This window comes from Chrysochloris asiatica, unplaced genomic scaffold (assembly GCF_000296735.1).
Source record: "Chrysochloris asiatica unplaced genomic scaffold, ChrAsi1.0 scaffold00236, whole genome shotgun sequence".
Taxonomy (NCBI): Eukaryota; Metazoa; Chordata; class Mammalia; order Afrosoricida; family Chrysochloridae; genus Chrysochloris; species Chrysochloris asiatica.
This window is the reverse complement of record NW_006408754.1, coordinates 1,884,069-1,908,262: the sequence shown is the minus strand read 5'-3', so window position 1 is coordinate 1,908,262 and position 24,194 is coordinate 1,884,069. Positions and strand designations below refer to the sequence as shown.

Genomic DNA, 24,194 nt, shown 5'->3' with positions numbered 1-24,194 from the left:
GATTCAAGACTCATCAAAAGAAAATGAAAAGTATACAGAGTTACTATAACAAAAAAATTGGTTTATGTTTTATCATTTCAAGAGGTAGCATATTATCAAGAACAAATGGTATTGAAGGAAGAAGTCCAAGCTGCACTAAAGGCACTGCCAAAATAGGAGGTTCTAAAAACTGATGGAATACAAACTGAAATATTTCAACAAACTGATTCAGTGCTGGAGGCATTCAAGAAATCTGGAAGGCAACAATCTCGCCAACCCATTGGAAAAGATCTATCTCAGTGCCCATTCCAAAGAAAGATGGCCCAATGAATGTGGATATCACCAAACAATATTATTAATATCACATGCAAGCAAAATTTTGCTGAAGATAATTGAAAAAACGGTTGCAGCAGTAAACCAACTGGAAGTTGCTAGAAATTCAAACTGGATTCAAAAGATGACAAGGAATGAGGTTAGATGGACCTTGGCTGAAACCAAATAGTAACAGAAAGATGTTTACTTGTGTTTTACTGACTATATAAAGGCATTCAACAGTGTGGATGGTAACAAAATATGGATAACATTGAGTAAAATGGAAATTCCAGAACACATAAATGTGCTTATAAAAATCTGTACATAGACCAAAAAGCAGTTGTTTAAAAACAACATGGAGATATTGGACAATTTAAAATCAGGAAAAGTGTGTGCCAGGGTTGGATCCTTTTACTATACTCCTTCAATCTGTATGCTGAGCAAATAATCTGAGAGACTGGATTATATGAAGAAGAATGTGGCATCAGGACTGAAGGAGACTCATTAACAACCTGTGTTATACAGATGACATAAACTCGGTTGCTGGAAGTGAAGAAAACTTTCAGCACTTGCTGATGGAGCTCAAAGAATACATCTTTCAGTATGGATTACTTCTCAATATAAGTAAAACATTCTCACAACTGGATCAATGAAAAAACATCATGATATACAGAGAAAATGAACCAAAAGACATATTGTATTTGGTAAATCCGCTGTGGTCTACTGCAAAAGACCTCTTTGCCCCATTCACATTAAGAGCAAATATGTCAGTTTGAGGACTAAAGTATGTCTGACCCAAGCCATAGTATTTTCAGTTGGCTCTTACGAATGTAAAATTTGAACAATAAATACGGATGACCACAGATGAATGCATGCGTATCATTTAGAGTGCTGAAGGAGAATATTAAAAGTACCATGGACTGCCAGAACAAGCATAACTTTCTTGGAAGAAGTGCAGGCCAGAATGCTCCTTAGAAGGACGGATGGAGAGACATCGAATCACATACTTTGGACATGTCATCAGGAGGAACCAATCCCTGAAAAACGGTATCATTCTTGGCAAAGTGGAGAGCCAGTAAAGTAGACAAAAGCCTCCCAATGAGATGGAATGACACAGTAGCTGCAATAATAGGCTCAAGCATGACAACTGTGAGGATGGTACAAGACCAGGCAGCTATTTTGTTCTGTTGTACATGAAGTTGCTATAAATTGAAACAGACATGATGGCACCTAACAATAATACCTGCTAATCCACTGAGAATGCTGGCATAGCCAGGGTGACACAAAACTCTAACCATCACACATCATGGGTAAGTAAAGTTTTGCTGAATATAATTCCAGAACTATTGCAAGAATACATTGACAGGGTGCTGCCAGAAATCCAAGCAAGATTCAGAAGAGATGCACTATCAGAATGAGAGATACTAATGCTAACGTCCCATGGAAGACACAAGATAATACCAGAAAGATGTTTACCTGTGTTTTACTGACTATGCAAACTCACTTGACTTCATGAATCATAAAAAAAATTATGGATATAATTAGTAAAAAAAAATGCTCAGGTTGAACCTATCCATAGAGCAAGAGACAGTCATTCAAAGAGAACAAGAGGGTACAACATGGTTTAAAATCAGAAAAGTTGCACAACACAGTTGTATCCTTTCCCAATACCTGTTCAATCTGTGTACTGAGCAAATAATCCAAGAAGCTGGACTTCATGAAGAACATAACATCAGGATTGAAGGAAGGCTCATTAACAATCTGTGATATGTAGATGACACACATAACCTTGTATGTTGACAGTCAGGAAAACTCAAAACACTTACTGATGAAAACTACCACTTTCAGCATGGATTACACCTCAACATAAAGAAAGCCAAAATCCTCATAACTGGACAATAAGTAAATGAATGGAGAAATGACCTCCGCTGTTAAAGATTTCATTTTACTTGGATCCACTATCAACACCAATGGAGGCAGCAATCAATAAATCAATTGACATATTGCATTGGGCAAATCTGTTTTTAAAAGATCTCTTGACAATGTTAAAAAAAAAAGCTGTCACATTGAGGACTAAAGCACACCTTATCCAAGACATGGAATTTCCAATCAATTCATATACATGAAAAAGCTGAACAATGAATTAGGAAGATGGCAGAAGAATGAATGCATTTGAATTATGGTGTCAGTAAAGAATGCTGAATATAATAGGGACTGCCAGAAGAATGAACAAATCTATCTTAGAAGTACAGCCAAAACATTCATCACAATCAAGGATAGGGTCACTATGTTTCACATACTTTTGACATATTATCAGGAGAGACCAATACTAGATAAGAGCATCATGCTAATAAAGAAGAGGTTAGTGATAAAAGGAAGATTGTCAAAAAAATGGATTGGCACAGTAACTGTAACAATGGCTTCAAACATGGCAACAATTGAGAAGTTGGCACAAGACCAGGCAGTGCTTTGTTCTGTTCTATAGAGGGTCACTGTGAGTCAGAACTGACTCGATCGATGGCAATTGACAACAACTGTATAAATCAACTGAAGTATAAGTCTCTTTTGAAGATCTGAATATTTGTCTTTTGTTGTGTTTTGAGTATTTTATTTTGGGATCTAAATAAAAGGAGTTGATTCTTGAACTTCCTTAGAATTTTATCACTTATTTTAAGAATTCAAGAAAATTAACTTAATTTTAAGGCTAACAGTGAATTTTTTTTCACCATGGTTTTCTCATAAACTCTGTACTTTCTCGTATTTCATTATATATTAATGAAGTAACTACTTATGATTAAAATGATCTGGAAAAACCAAAATCTATATAAACAAAGTCATAACAAGAACTGGGTGGGATATGTGAACATTTTCTAAGATTACTAATAAATATACTTTGACTCCTAAGACAGAAAGGAGAATTCAGAAACCCAGAATAAAATAAGTGCTTTGTTTTGTGTCCTTAGTTGATATCAGCTTTGATGACTAGCCTTCCTTCTGGTGTGAAACTGACCAGAACACTTCCATATTACATGAGCTCTGTCACCATTGGCTAAGCAGAATAATGCACTGAACCACAAGGTTTACTTGAAATGCAAGGTCAGAAGTTCAAATGCAACAGCTGCTTCTCGAAAACCCCATTACAGGATTGCTATGAGTTGAAATTGACTCAAAAGCACTGTGGGATACAGACAAAAAGTGTTCTAAGAATTCAGGAATAAGATACTCCAAATAACTCAAAGCTCATGTTGGAGGCAATAACATTTCAATACCACAGCAAATATGTAATATGTACCTCTGGTGTATGCTGGCTTTATGCTAGTCTTGAATATACAAAGATAATTCATGGACTATGTTGTAAATGAGAAGTCCCTGTGTGGGGATGGGGAGTTCCAATCGTTTGTAATTCATTGTGAATTCAAAGATTTGAGGTTAGAGTTCATCCAGCTATGCCTCAGAAGAAAAACCTGGGAATTGACTTCCAAAAACCTAGCCATTGAAAATACTACAGAGCATAGTTCTACTCGGATACATTTGGGTTTTCATGAATCAGAGTTTACTCCACAGCAACTGCTTTGGTTTGGTTTATTGTACATGAATTTGTTATGATTGCACTATTCAATACAAGTAAGAAAATCTGTGAACATGAAAAGAATAAATACTAACTGCTAAAACACAAAGAAACAATCACTGTTTCAAGGTTATTGTTGTCTGGTGCCATGGACTCAGTTTTGACTCCTCGTGAATTTGTATAGGGTTTCCAAGTTGGATTTTACAGCTAACCTTGTGGTTCAAACCAGGACTCCCATCTTGAGGTTAAGCAGAAAATTAAAAATGCCTAAAAGCACTGAAAACTGCCTCAGACTCTTGAACACAATACCTGATGCTGTTGTTAATCGCTGTAGAGTCAGTTTCAATTCATAGCAACCCTGTATTTGGTTTCAAAGGAGTGACCAGTGAGTTTGCACCACAAACCTGTGGTTCAATCAAACTTGCAGTCTGGTGCTTACCTTACAGTGCCACACCAGGACTCTAATACCTGATAGATAGACTTAAAATATTCTCAGAATCCCTTCAGTTATTATTTGTTTTGTATTCATGCCCAAATGGTTTTTCTTATAAACAATCAGCACCTCTTGCCTTCTACTTTTCAGCTATTTATTTAAGTGCACTTTTTGTCTTGGTTTAGATGATTACATAGAATTTATTCCATCAGCTAGAAGAGTTAAATTTAAGAAGTTCAACAATAGTCTAAGGTTATATTCTCTAATAGCTACACACCTGTTTTACACAGATGACTTTATTTATTTTATGCATTTTCAGACTGCTTCCTTTAACATCCATTTAGACATCTAGATAATTAACTTACCAGGACTCATGCCACATCCATCATCCAGGAAGCACAACATGAATCCACCCTGCAGTTTTTCATTACCTACTGCAAGAGAAAGCAGTTATTACTAATAAATATTAGGCTTAATTTGTTCATCAGAAAGTCACAGTGCTCACATAATTATTCTTTCTCTTTAGATACAATCACAGAGTGACAGTGCTATGACGTACTCCGAATGGCTACATCTTCACCAGAAACCACAGGGGAAAAAAATCATGAAACAAAAAGGCTTTACATGAACATAAAACAACTACACATTGAAATTCATTTATACAATATGACATGCACAGCTTTGGAACTATTGTTGTTGTTGTTAAGTGCCATAGAGTCGGTTCCGACCCATAGCGACCCTGTAACAGGGTTTCCAAGGTTGTAAATCTTTACGGGAGTAGAAAGCCTTATCTTTCTGGCTGGTAGTTTCAAACCGCTGACCTTATGGTTCACAGCCCGATTCGTAACCACTACGCTACTACTAGCCCTTTAAACTTCAGGCATTTCTTCCCTTGCTGTTGTTAGTGCCATTGAGCCAGTTTCAACTCATAGCAATGTTATGCAGGCTTTCGGATGAGTAGCTGGTGAATTTGAACCACCAGCCTTAAGTTCTAACTGACCTTTCTGTCCAGTGTGACCCCAGGATCTTATAAACAAATTGATCTAGCACTCATTCTTAAAACACAAAACACTCATCCTTAAACAAATCCAGGACATTCTTACTAAATCCCTCAGGTTCCCTTCCAAAGTAGCCAGTTCTTACAAGAGCCTTTTTTTTTTTTAAGTTTCTTAAGAGAATCAAATATTTGCCTCTTGAAGATGCATTTGTTTCATTAAAATAGACAAGTTATTTGGAATCAATTTTGATGATTAAGAAATGGTTCAAATCTACCAGGTGCTCTTTGGAAAGCTTATACAAGGTCACCATGAGTCAAAACTAACTTGATGTCACTTAACAGCAACAAGAAGTTTAGCTACATAATATATCATTGGACTCCTGGCGTGGCTCTGCGGGTTAATGCACTAGACTGCAAAGTCGGTTTGAAACACAAGGTTGGAGGTTCAAGCTCACCAGCTGCTCCTCAAAAACCCTATACAGAGTTGCTATGGGTCAGAATTGATTCGATGGCATTTAACAACAATAACATATAATCTGGTTTTTAAAATGTTTTAATGTATAACTTTAACAAATAAGACTAATTTTAACGGTTTGTAAACTGGTTATGAAAGTAATTTCAATATTTGGATATCTGAGTTCCAGGACATTTCCTTTTTAAAAATAACAACTTTATTGAAGAATAATTTTACACAATAAAATGCATGTGTTTAAAGTGTTCAATATGGTAAATTTTGACAAATGTATGTATCAGAGAAACCATCACCACAGTCAAGGTAGTAAATATATACATCACATAAGATGTTTCCTAGTGCCCTTTAAACTCTTCTCTTCTGCCCCTTCCAGGACTTCCCCACCCTCAAGCAATCACTGAGCTGCTGTCTGTCCCTAGGGATTCGTTTCCAGAATATGTGTTCATCAACCTGCATACAATGATCAACTTTTATTCAATATTTATTTTAAGTATTAAACAATAGTACAAGATAATTCATGTATAAGTTCCTACAAGGCATACCTAAGCTTTCTGGATTCATAATTGTGTGGTCATATATATGCCATCAAGGAGCTCTGGTGATTTAGTGGTTGAGAATCAGGGGGCTAATATCAAGGTCAGCAGTTCAAGACTACCAGCTGTTCTGCAGGAGAAAGATGAGGTTTTCTGCTCCCATAAAGATTTACAGCCTTGGAAACCCTGTACAGGGTCGCTATGAGTCAGAATTAACTCCATGGCACATAACTACCACTACCACCACCATGCAGTGACGTCTAATTCAAATATTTGTCAACAAACCTTTAACCTCTGTCTTGTTATAAGTTGATGATGGGTCAGCTCTGACTCACAGTAACTCTAAGCATGCATAGTAGAACCCTTCCATGGGATTTCAAGCCTGGGACTTTTCAGAAGCAGATCAGCAATCCTGTCTTGAGATGTCTCTGGGTGCATTTGAATCTTCAAACTTTTGGCTACAGGTTGAACGCTGAACCATTTGGAACATCTTGTTTCCTTATCATCTTATTTTCCAAGTTTTTTCTCTGTACCTAGTCCTTTTGTCTGCTTCTCTCAACTTCAGAATATTCCTTCCAGACCCCTCTATCCAAGATAATTGTTCTGTTCATGCCTCCAAGGATGATTTTCTTCACTACTCAGTAAGGGGACTCTAACTCTTGTAGAGTTTTTGTTTTTTTTGTAAAGAATAGTTTTCAACCTTGATTGTACAGTAGAGTCATCTGGAAATATTGACTTAATTTGTCTTGAATCAACTTCAAGAATTGATATTTTTCTAATAGCTCCATTTGGTGTGGTGCTGTGGGTTAATGTGCTGGACTGCAAGATTAGTTCAAACAACAAAGTTGGTGGTTCAAGCTCACCAGTGGCTCCTCCGAAACCCTGTATAGGGTTGTTATCAGTTGGAATCAACTTGACAGCACTTAATAACAATAACAACACATATCTCCTAGAAATCTGGGTCTTTCCCACCCATTAACTGAGGAATACCTTTTTCCAGCATACTGCTATGAGAAATATCTATCACAGCTACAAAATCAACTACAGTTACTATGCAGAGATGCCTTAGGTTAAACCTGACCACTATTGGGATCAGATGGTGTCCAGTACTGGATGAATATTGTTGCTGTTGTTGTTAAGTGCTGTCTAGTCAGTTCCGACTATACCTTATGGTACAAACCAATTTTGTAGTCCAGCTCATTAATCCACACTGCCACACTAGGATTCTAGGAGATATGTAAGGGTAAGTAAAGAAAGCATCTCTACTACGGTTTCAATTCATACATACATAGGTTTTATTCCAAACAAAATATGTTTGAACATGTTTCTGCAATCAGTGAATGACTGCAGACAAGTTCTCTCAGTAACATACCTATCTTAGTCTCACTAGGATGCCTTCAAAAACAAAGGTCTAAACAAACCAGTGGTTTCCAATTGGATCTGCTTGACCACTTATATTCAAGGCAGTGAGGTCAGCTCAGAAAGTTATGGTGACTGCTTTGAGGAATCCAAACGGATAATCCTGACAGATTTTTCCAAAGGACAAAAGGGAATCGTGGGGGCTTATTATCAAGATGTTTTAAGAAAATTGAAAATCACATTGGAAAGAAAAAGGCCGTGAACGTGTGAAGAATTTTTAGCATCACAATACATTTGCTAATTTTTGAGAATAGCAAGAACATTCTACTTTAGTGAGTAGTAACTGGGGTCTCAAAACCTCATGAGTTGTCCTCTAAGGTCTTTCCTTGTCCAGAAGAAAGAAAAGTGATGATAATTGAAGACACATGGAAACACCTAGTCCATGTAAACATTAAGTCTCCATGACACCAAGATATGAAGAATTAGATAGCGCATGACTAATTGCTCTGAAAGTAACCACATTAGAAGGCTCTTGATAGAGTGGGAGAAAATATGAAACAAAATGCAAAATCATAACAAAAACCAGGCTTGCAGGTTGGATAGAGATTTGTGGAACCCTGACACTGTGACCCTTAGTCACCCTTTAGGTCTTGATATAAACTCATCCTTTAGCTCAATTTTCAGCCAAACAATAGACAGGTCTATAAAAGGAACATGACTTAACAGCAACAACTTAAGAGGAACAATAACACTAGCAGGTATTATTAGCCTTAGAGTAATCGACCATTTGAAATCAAAAGGCAACATTTACCCAAGAACAGAATTCAGAAGAGTTAGAATAGGAGGAGGAATGAAACAGAAACAGGAAATACAAAGAGAAGGACTCTACCTTGTAGGAATTGCAGTCAATGAGATAAAACAAAATGTATATAAATTGTTGAATAAAAAACTGATCTGCTCTACAAACCTTCACCCAATTCACAATAAAAATTTTGTTTAAAAATAAATAAATAAACTAAAAGGACATTTCAAAGGAACACAATTTGAGTCTCTCAAGAATACAAAAACTGCTATATTGATGTGGTATAAAACAAGGAGTACAGAAATCTTCAGGGAAAGGTTAGAGAAATGGAAGACATATACGGGGGATATGTTAAGAAATAATAGCTTCATATTTTTATATTTTTGTTTAAAAAAGATTTCTATTATTTTGTAGCAATACTTATTTTTACTTACCCTGGTATATGGTCCAATTTTTTTTTTCCTGCAACTCCTAAACATGGGCTGCAGACTAGATATCATTATAGCTTTAAAATTTGACACAGTTTTTTATTTCAATTCCTTGAAACTGGGGATTTCAGATAGATTATTTATCACTTGTTAATAATTCATGTCCAAACAAAAACAACATCTTCCCCACTGTACTTACTCCACTGTCTGGTATTTCCAGTTCAATAAAAAGCATCATCCTGCCATTAGGTTGCAGCTGCCCAAGTAAAAACCCAAGATCACTGAGCATTATATCCCCTTACCTCACACACAAATACTTAACCAGTTCCTTACAATATCGCCTTTAAGTCATTCAGGCTTGACTCCTTTATCCATAATTATTGTTGTTGTTGTCATTGTTGTTGTTGTTGTTGTTGTTAGGTGCCATCGAGTCAGTACCGACTCATTGTGACCTTATGCACAACAGAACAAAACACTGCCTGATCCTGGGCCAACCTCAAGATTATTGCCACACTTGAGCCCATTGATGCTGCCACTTTGCCAATCCATCTCACTGGGGGGTCTTCCTCTTTTCTCTGATCCTCCACTTTACCAAACATGATGTCCTTCTCCAGTGACTGGTCCCTCCTGACAATATGTCTGAAGTATGAGAGACACACTTTGGCCATCCTGGACTCCAAGGAGCACTCTGGCTGCACTTCTTCCAACACAGATCTGTTGGTTCTTTTGACAGCCCACGGCACTTTCAATATTCTCATCCAACACAATAACGCCAAACCATCAATTCTTCTATGGTCTTCCTTATTCACGATCCAGCTTTTACATGCATATGAGGTTATTGAAAATACCATGGTTTGGGTCAGGCACACCTTAATCCTCAAACTGACATCTTTGCTCTTCAACACTTTAAAAAGGTCTTGTGCAGCAGATTTGCTTAATGCAATACGTCATTTGATTTCTTGACTGCTGCTTCCATGTGTTGATAGTTGATTCAAGAAAAATGAAGTCCTTGACAACTTCAATCTTTTCTCCGTTGATAAGAATGTTGTTTATTGGTTCAGTGGTGAGGATTTTTGTTTTCTTGACATTGAGATGCAATCCATACCAAAGGCTGTGTTCTTTGATCTTCATCAGCAAATGTTTTAAGTCCTCTTCACTTTCAGCAAGCAAGGCTGTATCATCTGCATATCACAGGTTGTTAATGAGTCTTCCTCCAATCGTGATGCCACGTTTTTCTTCATACAACCCAGGTCCTCGGATTATTTTCTCAACATACAGGTTGAATAAGTATGGTGAAAGAATACAACCCTGTCGCATACCCCTCTTAATTTTAAACCATTCGATGTACCCATGTTCTGTTCGAAGAACTCCCTCTTGGTACAGGTACAGATTCCTCATGAGCACAATTAAGTGTTCCGGAATACTCATACTTTGCAATGTTGTCCATAGCTTGTCATGATCTACACAATCAAAAGCCTTCACATAGTCAATAAATCATTACTATATTGTCTTTATTCACATAACCATTGTCTCTTTTCTAGATGACAGCAGCTCCTTAAATCCTGGTTCTCCTAAAATCAAAGGGTGTAGCCAGCCAGCAGTTAGTTGAATATTCCACTCTTCTCCTGCTTATAACATTTCCGTGGCTTTCCATTGACCACAGGATCAAATCCAGACTGGTTTAAAAAGTACTCTTTCCTTCATGACCTGTACTTTTTGCCTCTCCAACTTCCTCTTTTGTCATCCTCGTCCCAGCCCTATAGCTATCTCCCAGTCCAACATGCATACTCTCTTTGTATTAATCTTGAACTTCTCAAACATTTATGCAATTCCATCAGTATTCTATGCTATTTACAATTTCAAGCTACTGCACATAATTCCTCTTTGCCTTTTCCATCCTTGATTAAACAGGTTAATGGCAATGTTCCCTTTAGCAGTTAATTCATGTAGAACTTATTCTAGGAAACCCTTCCTATCCCTTCCTTATCAGGTGTTAATATTGAAAGTTCCCTTTGTATGCTTTTATATTGTATTCCAATATCTATTCATGTAAGAGTATCTGCTTCTCTTACAGAGCAGTAAATTTTATACTTTTTTGAAACACAGTTACCTCACAGATATGAAAATCACTATGGGCTTTCTACCCATTAAGGTACAAATAATTATAGACCACATTTTCCACAGACTGCACATTAGAATGTCAATTCCTTAACAGTAGACACTTTGGGTACTCAGCAAAACCCAACACTTGGTTATTTTTGTTAAGTGCCTTTCAGGCAGTTCTGATTCATCACGGCCTTGTATAGGATTTCCAAAGAGCTTCTGGTGGGTTTGAACCACCAACCGTCAGGTTAGCAGGCCAGTGCTTGTCCTACAGTACCACACCAGGACTCCTGGTACTTGTTATTGTTGTTAGATGCATCAGGTTGATACCGACTCATAGTGACCCTATGCACAAAGAACAAAACACTGCCCAGTCCTGGGCCAACCTCACAATTGTTGTCACGCTTGAGCCCATCGATGCTACCACTTTGTTAATTCATCTCACAGGGAGTCTTCCTCTTTTTCTCTGATCCTCCACTTTACCAAACATGATGTCCTTCTTCAGTGACTGGTCCCTCCTGGCAATATGTCTGAAGTATGAGATACAATGTTTGGCCATCCTGGACTCCAAGGACCACTCTGGCTGCACTTCTTCCAACACAGATCTGTTTGTTCTTTTGGCATCCCATGGCACTATCAATATTTTCATGCAACACCATAACTCAAATGCATCAATTCTTCTAAGGTCTTCCTTATTAACTGCCCAGTTTTTTCATGCATTTGAGGTTATTGAAAATATGGTTTCAGTCAGGTGCAATTTAGTCCTTAAGCTGACATCTTTGCTCTTCAACACTTTAAAAAGGTCTTGTGCAGTAGATTTGCCTAATGCAATACATTGAGGGGACTGTAATCATTGAGATGAAATGAAATCTATGATTTGTAGAATATACAACTGATGATCTACTCTGCAAACATTCACTCAATTTATACTAAACATTAAAAAAAATGGTCTAGGGTGGATAGTTAATCTAATCATGGGCTAGTTTTAAGTTATTTATAGAGATCTCTAAATTATTCTCCAAAATTACTTAAATTTCCTTAAAGTAACTTGGAAGAAGGAGCTCTGGTAGCGTAGTGGTTACGAATCGGGCTGCGAACCTTAAGGTCAGTGGTTCAAAACTACCAGCCGCTCCGCGGGAGAAAGATGAGGCTTTCTACTCCCGTAAGGATTTACACCCTCGGAAACCCTGTACAGGGTCGCTATGGGTCGGAACCGACTCGAAGGCACTTAACAACAACAAGAATTAGTTTGTACAGAATTTATTCTAGAAAGCCTTTCTATTCCTTCCACATCAGGTGCTCATATAGAGACAGAGAGTGATTTACTCCACAGAATGACACATATATTTGGCAAGTCCTACATCTGTAACTCAGAAAGCAGGCTTTAGACTTCTGTAGGCTCATGGGATTGTGGAGGCTGGTGAATCCAAAATATGCAGATTAGGGAACAAGCTTTTGTAGGCTTGTTGTTGTTAAGTGCCCTTGAGTTGGTTCTGACTCATAGCAACCCTGTACAGGGTTTCTGAGGAGCAACTAACTGGTGGATTTGCACCACTGACCTTGTGGTTAGAAGTTCAGTGCTTATCCTACAGTGTCATACCAAGACTCTTTTGTAGGCTTATGTCCCAGATTTCATTTCATCTCAATGATTACAATCCCCTCAATCCTGAATTTTGTCGTTGAGTAGATGCTGCTCTTTTGATCTCAAATGGTTGACTATTCTATGGTTTGTGTTCCTCACTAGTGTTGTTGTCCCTTTTTTCATACCTACCTATTGCTTGATTGAAAATGGAACCAATGAGGGCGAGTTTAGTTCCAGACCTAAAGGGTGACAAAGGGCTATGACCTCGGGGTTCCACCAGTTTATATCTTTTTTATAATCTTAAGTTTTCTTTCAAAAATTTTCCCATTCTATCTGGACCTCCTAATGTGACTCCTTTCAGAGAGTTGGTAGAGGTAGTCATGCACCACCTAGTTCTTCTGTTCTCAGGGTCATGGAGACTGATGTTCATGAGGTCCAGTCATTCCACTGGACTAATTGTTTACAAGGGACTTCAATTTTTATCACTCTCCTTTCCTCTGGAGGAGGAAAGATCAGTCGTTGCACCTTTGAAGACCACTCATGAGCTTTTAAGGTCCTAGTTACAACATACCAAAGTAAGATATAGGATATTGTCTTGGTGAACTTTTACACCAATTTTATACCAATTGACCATAGTGTCCCCTGAGACTATGATCTTGACCCCCAAACTCAACAATTCATTCCCTCAAGATGTTTGGTAATATCTAAAAAAAATTTCATAACTCTGCCCCCTTGTTTGCTCTACCATATTCATGGTTATGTTAGCAGCAAAGGTAAATATTTGCCCAAGTAAAAATTTCTTCTGTCAAACCTTTATACATCTGTGGTAATACACTCACATTGTCTCCCACACCCATAGTTTGCATGTCTATCTATGTATCTACCCCTACACCATTGTTATTGAAGGACCGTGAATATAAAAGTATTTCCTTCTGTTGTCTTTAACTCTTCCATTCTTCCCATGTCTTCCCTTGCCTTCATCATTTTTCTGCCAATCTCTCTCTTATTGCATATTGCCTTTCCTTTCACCCAAGTTAACACACGTCTATCCTATTACTTCCTCTTTCCTTCTACTCCTGTTAACCATCAATATTTCTTTCCCCAGACTAATTTTATTTATTGACTAAGTCTTGCATAAGATCTGATGCTTTTTAAGAAAGAAAATCCTATTTTTCTACTTTGACAGACAAAACATGCATTAGACACTGCAATGCATAGACACTTCAATGAAAAGTTATAACATGAACAGGTGATTAATGCATACATTTTTCATAGAAACATTAGTAAGCATGGCCCCTGATCAAATGTTTCACTCAATTATCTATGTAAGGCATAGCTTGGCTTGTTCTTAGCAGACACAGAGTAAACTGTTATTGAATAAATGACTGACTCTCAGAAGTAATCGACTTCCATTCTTTTTCTCATAATACTCTCTCAGACAAAAATATTCTTTTCTTCTTATGCTACACAAAAAAATCACATCCATATTTCAAGTCTGAGCTCCTTAACATGAGACATAAATGTCTTCTTTCTTTGAGTTTTCTCCATATTCTGAATCTCTTCTAGACATTTATTATACTCTATGCAATTGGGTAAATAAGAACACTCCCCCCTCCCGCCCACTCCACTACTATCATTTCCACTATATGCTACGGAGTTCAATTAGTATTACTCTTCTCTATCCTATTGCCCAGAGTCCTGGTGTGGTGCTGTAGGACTACTAATCACAGTGGCTGGTGAGTCAAACACACCAGCTGCTTCTTGGAAACCCTATATGAGGTCACTGTGAGTCAGAACCAACTTGACTGCACTTAGCAACATCTTTTCCCCAACTTTTCCCCTGTAGGAAAAAGCTAACATCTGATGGGTTACTATGGGAAGAATCTACTGGGCAGTCTATGTTCAGATACCCTATTTTTCCTCTTGAGAGAGAGCTGCCTACAGAAAGAATGTGTTCTGCTCTGCTCTGCTCTCCTCTGGGTAGATCAGTTTTGAGTGGAAGTCTGATATGACTACTTGGGGACTCAGCCTGATTCTGGAATTTAATAAGCAAGTTCATTTGGCTTTTATGTTAAACTACATATTCTAATCTAGTACTTACCAATAATTAAAGTTGACACTTGTTTAATTTCTCAAAATCTTCAGAAGTGTCATTTGTTATGTTTCTTCAGCTATCTGGAGTTGATGACTCATGATTCATCAGCACCCATATAGCTCAAAATCTTAAGCAGGCAGACAAGTGAATTGAAGAGAGTTGCTTTGTTAATACACTTGAGGATTCACACCTTAGGTCATATCCCTTAACAGCCAATACAAAGGGGCTTCAACTAGTTCTTGGGAAATGCTCTTATCTTTTAATTCTATTTTTCTGAGAATTTTTTGAAGCCCCATCCTATTAACAGAGAGCTGGCAGAATCAGGGTGAGAAACAGTGTTAACACCATGGGCCTTTTCTCAATGAAATATTACTACTGAATTCTTTCATGGAGTCTAACTTCATTAGGATCATTCCAATGAAATCAACTAGTTAGGGCAATAAATGCTTAGTGACTAGAAATAGAATTAATAAAGGAAACATACTTAGTTTGGGCTTTTTAGCCCTCAAACATTCATATGGCAAATTCACTTATGGATTATAAAACTATGATAAATTTGGAATGATGTTGATTAATTATAAATATAAATAGGTTCCTATACTGTTTTTTCATGGCAGACAAACTGCACCAAATTACTTTCACAAAATCCTGGAAGATCTAATTTCATAAATGGGTCTTGTAACAATTGAACAATGAGATTCTCTGAGTTTACTTTTTTCATACTGGCTTCCCACAGGGCCACTGTAGTCACAAAGCACTTAGATAACATTAAAAATATATACAATATGGTTTGATCTCATGAAATATAATAAAAGTAAAATAACTGCAGAGTTTTCCATTAAAGGTAAAAAATAAAAATTAAAAAACAAGGAAGAAAGCAAATCAGCTCACCTGAAAATACATCAAGTCTTGCAGCCCCTGCATCTCTGGAAACAATATAAAAGTATTTCTTTAATATGAAATTATAGTTTTTTAATTACATTAATCTAAATTTCTTATGTGAGGTATCAAACAATTGACAAATCCATTTTGATTGCATCAAAAACAATGACAAAATGTTTCATTGTGCATTTATATTCCAAGACCTATGATGGGTTATAACTTTAGACTATTACAAAGCATGAAACTCATAGATCTAAGAGATCAAATGTAGTAGTAGTTACATAAAAAGTTCAACAAAATGGATAAGTGTACAATAATTTTTTTAAAATAAAGAAATATCTAGAAATCATAAGTTTTTTCCCTTTATTTTTTTTCAAAAGCAAATTTGTAAATAATATGTATAGTCTAAGGTACACGGGATTCAAGCCATGGTATTTCGATGCTTATGTGCATATGATAGCTGCACAATGAATGAGGAAGACCAGAGAAAAACTGATACATTTGAATTATGGTGTTAGTGAAGAAAATTCAATATAGCATAGTCTGCCAGAAGAATGAACAAATCTGTCTTTTGATAAGAACAGCCAGAATGCCCCTTAAAAAAAGAAGGATGGTAAGATTTTGTCTCACATGCTTGCTTTTGACATGTTATTCGAAGGGATCAGTCCCTGGAGAAGGACATCACATTTAGTCATTGAAAGAAAAGATGATCCCTCAATGAGAGGAACTGGTATAGGGGCTGCAACAGTGGGCTCAAACATGGCAACAATTGTGAGGATTATTCCGGACGAGGCAGTGTTTCATTCTGTTATGCATGGAGTTGCTATGAGTTGATGGCATTGTTGTGGGTTAATGCGCTGGACTGCACAGTAGGTTTGAACCACAAAGTTGGTGGTTCAAGCTCATCATCTACTCCTTGGCAACCCTATACAGGGTTGCTATGGGTCAGAACCAACTCGATGGCACTTAACAACAACAACAACTTATATCCTGAGCCCAGCACTAGACAGAAGGTACTCGGTGGCTGGTTAATGATCATGACTATGGTTACACTCCCAGTCATCTCCATTTTATGGCCAAAAATGAGATACAAACACAAAAGCCAAAATACAGTTACCAACAAGTGGCAGGGAATCTAGGTTTTTCTGTTGAGATCTCTTATCTAACAACTTCATTCTACTTCCTGGGTGTAATTTGCTTTCAGCAGAAAAACTATGTAAACTCCTATGTTATGGGGAAATACAAATGTAAAATCAATCAAAGTGTAATGTTCAATTTAACTGAAAAACTGACTCCCATATAAGCTCCCCAGAACAATTACACTACTGAGTGTATTTGTCTTAAATTATTAAAGAGTTTTCCAAAGCCATCAATACCTTTGTCAGGAAGGCAGTTAAATGAAGGAGGGAGATTCTATAGTAAGTCTGAATTTAAATTCTAGCTTTGTCAAGTACTGTGTGGCTTTGCTCCCTGTGCATTAATTTCCACATCCTAAGAACTAAGATGATATGATCCCCACCTCAGTATGTTGTTATAAAGATTAATGACTTAATAATAGTCATATATAAAGTGCTTAGCATAGACTTGATACAAAGTAAGACATGAGCAACTGTTAATTCTTTTCTCTTTAACTGTATACAATTCACTGCATGAAGACTTAAATAAATGTCCAAACCAAAATGGATATTTTCAAGACAGTGCATATTGATCTAAAACTTACATAAAACATTCAGGTGGATATCTGCTATTACATGATTATTAACACAAAAGCAAAAATCTCACTTCAAGTTTGACAGTAAATACAAGGTGACTGATTACTGCTCTTGCCTGTCCTTTTTACTATGGTGGTTCTCTGCCATGGAGTCGGTTCTAACTCATAGCAACCCTGTATAGGGTTTCCAAGGCTGTAAATCTTTATGGGAGCAGAAAGCCTTGTCATTCTCCCACAGAACCACTGGTAATTTTGAACTGCTGACCTTGAGATTACCAGCCTGACCTATAACCTCTGTGCTACCAGAGTTCCTTTCTTTTTACTATACTCCTTTGATTTTTGAGGAAATTGCTGTTCTTGTTGTTAAGTGCCATAGAGTCGATTCTGACCCAGAGCGACCCTGTATAGGGTTTCCAAGGATCAGCTGGTGAGCTGGAACCACCGAACTTGCCATTTAAAACTCCAAATGAGAAAAAAAATAACATTACCTTTTATTCACTCAAGTTGATTTATATCATGAAATTCCCTCAGCAATCTTTGCCCACAGAGAAACCTTACCTTGCATTGTCAAGCAATTCAGCCAATGCTCCAAAAAGGAAACTGTGAGTGGTGCTGATGAAGAAATCAAAGGAAAACAAAAGATTACACCAGTTCTTTAATCCATTTAAAAGGTCCAATACACTTGCAGGCAAATGTTCTACCGTTCTAGACAGATAATCAATTAAGGAATTATTCTAAAAGCAGCATTCTCATCAAGACTCTAAAATATGTGCTCTCCATTACAGAGCCAGGAGTAAGCACACACTTGCCAAACTATCTTGGTCATCCCTAATAAAGCAAAGACGTCAAGGGCCTTGCTGTAATTAGAGAAAACTTTAGCCTTAAAAATGCTTTATAAACAATTATTGAGAGTTTTTTTTCCCCAGAGTAAAAACTTAAAATTTTCACTATTAAGGCCAAATTATTGCTAAAGAATACTGATTAAAAAAAATTTTGGCCATAAGATCCCATCTCTGATCATAACACTCATCAAGGGGCCTCTGTCCCACTAATTTATATTGATTTATGGAATTTTTCCACCTCTAGAAAACCTACTCCTTAAATATTACTGGCTATCTCTCTTTACCACATCCCTATATTCCAGGTCCTGGGTAACAGAACTCACAAGACAGTCTTTAATCACTATTTACAATACATTGGAAGACTTTATGTACATCTAGGCATGAAGTCTGATTGTCTTCAGGGTCCCACATTTGCTTGCCTATTCCTGGTACAAATATTTCAATCAGCAGCTATCACAACATTAAGAGGAGAGTCAGTATATAAATTCCTTTAATACTTAGTAAGTAGAGGTAGCAGAAACAAGAGAGATCCATTTACCAAAAACAATTTGCTCATTTGTACAAGACACAGGGTCATCTGCAAGTCATAGGGACTCTAAATACCTAAGGGCATAGGACAATACCAGTTTATAATTTACATTAATAAAATACATACATAGATCCATTTCCTGGAATTTTAAACTTTAAACACAGATGCTGATGTGAGCTCTTTTGAGTCAAGTCAGCTTTAAAGTTAGTAATTAGGGGGAAAAAATGCTACTGTTACCAAAAGGAATCCCTAACTCTATGTTAAACCAGTAAATAAAAAACCTAACAGAGTGCAAACAATTAAGTGTACATGATCTGCTTTACAAAAGCAGTACTTCAAATCATAAGCATTTCCAGTGAATTTAAAACATATGATTTAATAAATGAAATTTCAATGAACAATTTTTGGAAAATAGTCATTGTGATATTTTGACAAAACTGCCCATGAGACTTTCTGTATTATTTAATTCAACAAACTTTCATCAACTGTCTGCAATATGCTGGGCACATGACCCAAGTCATGGTTTCAATTACTTCATATGCATGTGAAAGTTGAACAATGAATAAGAAAGAACATAGAAGAATCGGTGTATTTGAATTATGGTGTTGGTGATGCATATTGAAAGTACCAAGGACTGAGAAGAACAAACAAATCTGACTTGGAAGAAGCACAGCTAGAATGCTCCTTAGAAGCAACTTCAACTCTTGTATTTTGGAGATGTTGTCAGGAAGGACAAGTTCCTGGAGAAGTGTTTGGTTCAGTTGTGCATACAGTCCGCATGAGTCTGAACCTACTTGATAGCACCTAACAACAACATGCTCAGACGGTGTCTTTGCCCACTTGGAACTAAAGCTAATAATAGTGGTAGTTGCCATCAAGTCAATTCCTACTCATTGCAACCTATGTGTGCAGGATAGAACTGCTCCAAAAGTTTCTCAAGACTATGACCTTTCAGAAGCACATTGCCAGGTATGTCTTCCAAGGAGTGTCTGGGTATGTCTGAATCGCCAACTTCTGGCTGGTAGTGTTGTACTTAATTATTTGAACTATCCAGAGACTCCTTAGAGCTAGTATATTTTCCATATCAAACTAGTAAACAAATACATAAAAATGATATTACAGATTGTGTGCTATGAAGAAAAACTGAAGGAACACTTAACTGGTGAGAAAGGGAAGGTGGTCAGGGAAAACCTCTTTTGAAAGAAGGCATTTAAACTGAGCCATGAGGATAAGAAGGATTCAACCCAGAGGTATATCTAAGTTATAGAAGTCATGGTACATACTCTGAATGCTATTTCAAGAGGGTACCACTGAGCAGTTTCTATCAACCATAGTATTTCCATTGCCAATTGCAAGAAATCATTCAGTAAGTTAACACTTTCATGATCCATGGGCCATATATTGCTTACTAATATTTTAAGCCTTGTAAGTTTCTTGGGTAGTTGCTATCTCAGTTGTAGTACATGCTACTGCCTGGCAGGGACCTGTATAACTGTGAAGCTGAAGAAACAGGCCTCCCCTACTGATCCTTCAACCAAAGTCTACTTGTGACATATGTGTCCCACATCAAATTCCATATTATCTCAAATTTTCTCCTTGATTTCATCATGCATCCTATTGCAGAAAACATGTGATAGCAAAAAAATGCAAAGCAGAAAATAATTTGGTTATGAAAGAATCAAAACTATACTTGTGTATTTGAAAGCCTCTAGGTGGAGTACTGGTATGGCACTGTTGGTTAATGTGGTGGATTGCAAAGTCAGTTTTAAAAAGAAAGAGTAAGGTCAGTGGTTCAGGCTCACTAGTCGCTCCTCAGAAAACCTATACAGGGTCACTATGGGTCGGAACTGACTTGATGGCACTTAACAACAGCAATGGGTCAAGGTAAGTTACCCTGGTGGTACTGTAGAATAAGCACTAGACTACTAACTATAAGTTTAGCTGTTCAAACCCACTAGCATCTCTGAGGAAAAAAGATATGGCTTTCTCCTCCTGTAAATATTGACAGCTTCAGAAATCCTAGATAGGTTTGATATGAGTCTGAATCAACTTGATGATAGTGGCTTTGCTTATGGGTCAAGAGAGACTGTGTGATCTTTCTCTGATGTGCACAGAAAGAAAAGAAACTGAAAAAAATAAATACTTTTGAGCATATACTAGACCAGTTTTCATCAGTAAACACAAAGAAGGTGCAGTTGTAATTTTCACGTAGTGCCGTCATATGTTAAGTAAAAGTTTAACGAGCTTGAATCTTATTTTTTAAGGTGATAGGGTAGGTGTTAGATATTTAAACAGTGGTGTTTGCCATAGGTGCTATTAGCCATAGAATGTCTCTGACTTAAGCCCTTCAAAAGCTATGGTGAAAACTTTGAAGTGATAGCAGCAGATACAAAAACTGAAACAGAAAAGAGTTAAAGAAACTGGTGTGTTCACTCTGTTGAAAAGAGAAGGAAAGAAGCAGGGGCAGATTACCCAGTAAATAAAGTAAAGTAATCTGTAGTGCTTATTTGGAGTCCTGGTGTGGCGCTGTGGGTTAATGCGCCAGACTGCAAAGCTGTTTGAACTGCAAGGTTGGTGGTTCAAGCTCACCAGCTGCTCCTCAGAAACCCTACACAGAGTCGCTATGGGTCAGAACCGACTGGATGGCACTTCACAACAACAACAATCTGTAGAGCTTAATAAATTCAGTGTAGTGAGTTATTAATGTTTCTTCTTGCCATCCTGTAACTCCCAGCAAACACTGTTTCTTCCCTGCTGGGTCTAGGTAAGAAGAGGTGGTAGAAGATACAGATAGGATGAGGTGGTTCAGCAGTGAATGCTGGCAGAGTTAATTATCATTGTAAAAACTTGAAACTCTAGCATGGATATATAATGAACCGTCTCAGAAACAGGAGGAAGGAGCTCACTACCACCAAGAACGAAGAGCCAGGAATTTAGACTCCAAAATTCCTGTATATTGAACTTTCTTGACCCAAACACTGAAGGAGCGGAAGACGAGCTGCAGCCAGCAGAACCAAGAGCCAGAGCATGGGACAGAAGGGTGGGCTTCTCAGGTCATGAAGCAAGTAAAATTGAGTCACTTTGGGCAGGAGGCTGACTCTTCTGGTGCAAAACTAAGGGGAGCTAGGTTTCCTGATCCATAGAGCAAGAGCCAAGAGCCTTCAGACTGAAGCTTATGTGGAGTGATATGTCTTGTGGGCATTTTATCAGCAATCTTAAAAGAGCTTTGCTAACATTACCCAGGCAGAGAGGCCTGCCTGTGGACATGACTGTGGAGAGGGTGTCTTGATTGAAAGAATTGTGCACTGTGCATTTTCTGGTCCTGACCAGTAACCTGTTAACTTCCAATAAATTCCATATCTGTAAGCAATGTCTCTGAGTTCCTATATGACCACTACATTGAATTATTGAACCCAGACGAGATGCAGAGTGCTGTGAAAGAATGGTTGGTGGCACATATATTTCTGCAGTAAATAAACACATGTCAGTCTGTGTTTACCTTACTGACTAGATACTGCATCCTTGTCAAGGATTATAAATTTGAAAGGAAGCTTTGATTTGGTAAGAAGGTACTAGGGGTTGTGAAGAAACACAGACACTAGCCATACCTTGGAGCACAATCTTTGATGTGGTGAAACAATATGAAATTGTTTATTACAGATTAATAAGTAAGCTCAAGTAAGCCATGTTTACCTTGTTTACTGTCTACTCTGGCACTGGGGGTTAAGGCATGGGCATGGACCAGGTCTTGTGGGATTTCCTTTTCCATGTTAAGTAGCTTGCACTGTTCTATGCACAACTGGAAACAGCTATAGTATATTCAGAATAGTGGCATATCTGATTTACTTTTTTAAAAGTTCACCCAAGCAGCTTCAGAAAAATGGACCAGAGATAAGTAAGAATTGGAAGAAGAGAACCAAGTAAAGAAGTCACATGGAGTAGCCCAAAAAGAAATGATAGTAGAGATGAAGAGAAATGGATGAATCTGAGGCATAAAAATAGCATGAAGAGTACTTCATAATGGATTGATGGGGATGGGGGAGGAGAGAGGAAGGATAGAGATAAAATATAAAATCATTGTTTTTTCTGATGGAAATGTCAAACAAAAATGACCTGGGAGAGTTGAAATATCCATTTGTATCTTGCCTTGTTGCTATTTCATACTGTTAAAATTTCTTGATTTACCTAAACATCGATCAAAATATAAGTGGGGTGGGAGGTGGATTTGGTGGGTAACAATGGCAGCAAAACTATGTAAAAGTGAGGCTGAGAAACTTAGTCTGAGATAAAAGTTCCTATTCTTCTGGACAAGGTTTTTCATTTGCCTTCCACCTCAATTACCATTGTACTATTTATTTCACTGTCCTCTTGAAATCTTTAATGATTGTTGTTGTTAAATGCCAGTGAGTTGGTTTCAACTCATAGCAAACCTGCATAGGGTTTCTGAGAAATGACTGAAGAGTTTCAATCACCAATTTTGCAATACAAACCAACCTTGCAGTCCAGGTTATCCTACACCTGAACTCGTTCTTAGTAATAGAGATAATAAAAACTAAATATCTACTGGGTGTTGCTTGTTGTACTGTTATTTGTTACTTTTGTCCCAAGTTCAAGGCTGGCCTGTCCTAACTTTCTGGATATTTTCATTTCTGTGGCTCCAAATCTTATCCCTTATCTAAATCTGGCAACAATATGAAGCATCAACCACTCTTCCTACAACCCTCTCTACTTGGGTTCAATAATCTGTTGCAAAAGCCACAGAGAACTCAGACACCATATTCACAGTTATGGGGTTTATTAGGGAAGCTAATAGGTTACAATTTGGGATCAGAAATGCTCAGAGCACAATTGTTTCAGTTAGTTGCTGATAAATGCCCATAGGACACACCATTCCACCCCAAGCCTCAGTCTGAAAGCTCTTGGCTCTACCTCCATGAGTCAGCAAACCTAGTTCCCCCACTTACATCCCTGGAGGCACCCCACTGTATAAGCAAGATTACTATCCAAAGTTGATTTGCTCTGTAGGCTGGGAAGTACACTGCTGTCTTGGGCTCTCCTTCTTGGTTCTGCGGCTGTTGCTCTCTGCCACGCCTCCAATTTCACAGCTTTCTGTCCCCGTCAAGGAGGTTCAATGAGCAAAGGACATCAGGGTCCAAAGGATACACTTCATTCCTCACTCTTCTTTGATGGTAGTGAGAACCTCCTTCCTGTTTCTTAGATGTCTCATTTTAAACCCATGCTAGAGTTTCAAGTTTTTACAATTAAAATTATCTCTGCTTATATCCAGAGCTGAATCATGTTATCCAATCATATTATCCCATAGCAGTATCTTCTCCCACCATCTCTTACCCAGAACCAGGAGAGCTGATACATTGTTTGGTGGGAGTTACATATCATGACTTTCAAAGACATTGGATAATTCACTATACCACAGTATCTTTAGAAAATGCAAATTACTAAAAGATTCCAAAAACACTTGCTCCTGTACTTAGTTGAGTTAGAATTGATCGTTGAAATAGAAAATCTCCCCTGTGGGACCAAGCGTTGTTGACCGTCCAAACCATAGG

At 37.6% G+C, this 24,194-nt stretch overlaps 1 protein-coding gene across 1 annotated transcript in view; it reads right to left on the bottom strand.

The window, feature by feature from the left end:
- The window catches only part of MORC1 (MORC family CW-type zinc finger 1), a 292,206-nt gene that overhangs the window by 266,838 nt on the left and 1,174 nt on the right, over positions 1–24,194 (bottom strand). Inside the window, exons 2-4 of the mRNA XM_006873316.1 lie at positions 17,815–17,961; positions 16,663–16,769; positions 4,658–4,726 (exon numbers count right to left, since the gene is read on the bottom strand). Coding sequence (XP_006873378.1) covers positions 4,658–4,726; positions 16,663–16,769; positions 17,815–17,961 — 323 coding nt within the window. The remainder of the gene's footprint in view (positions 1–4,657; positions 4,727–16,662; positions 16,770–17,814; positions 17,962–24,194) is intronic.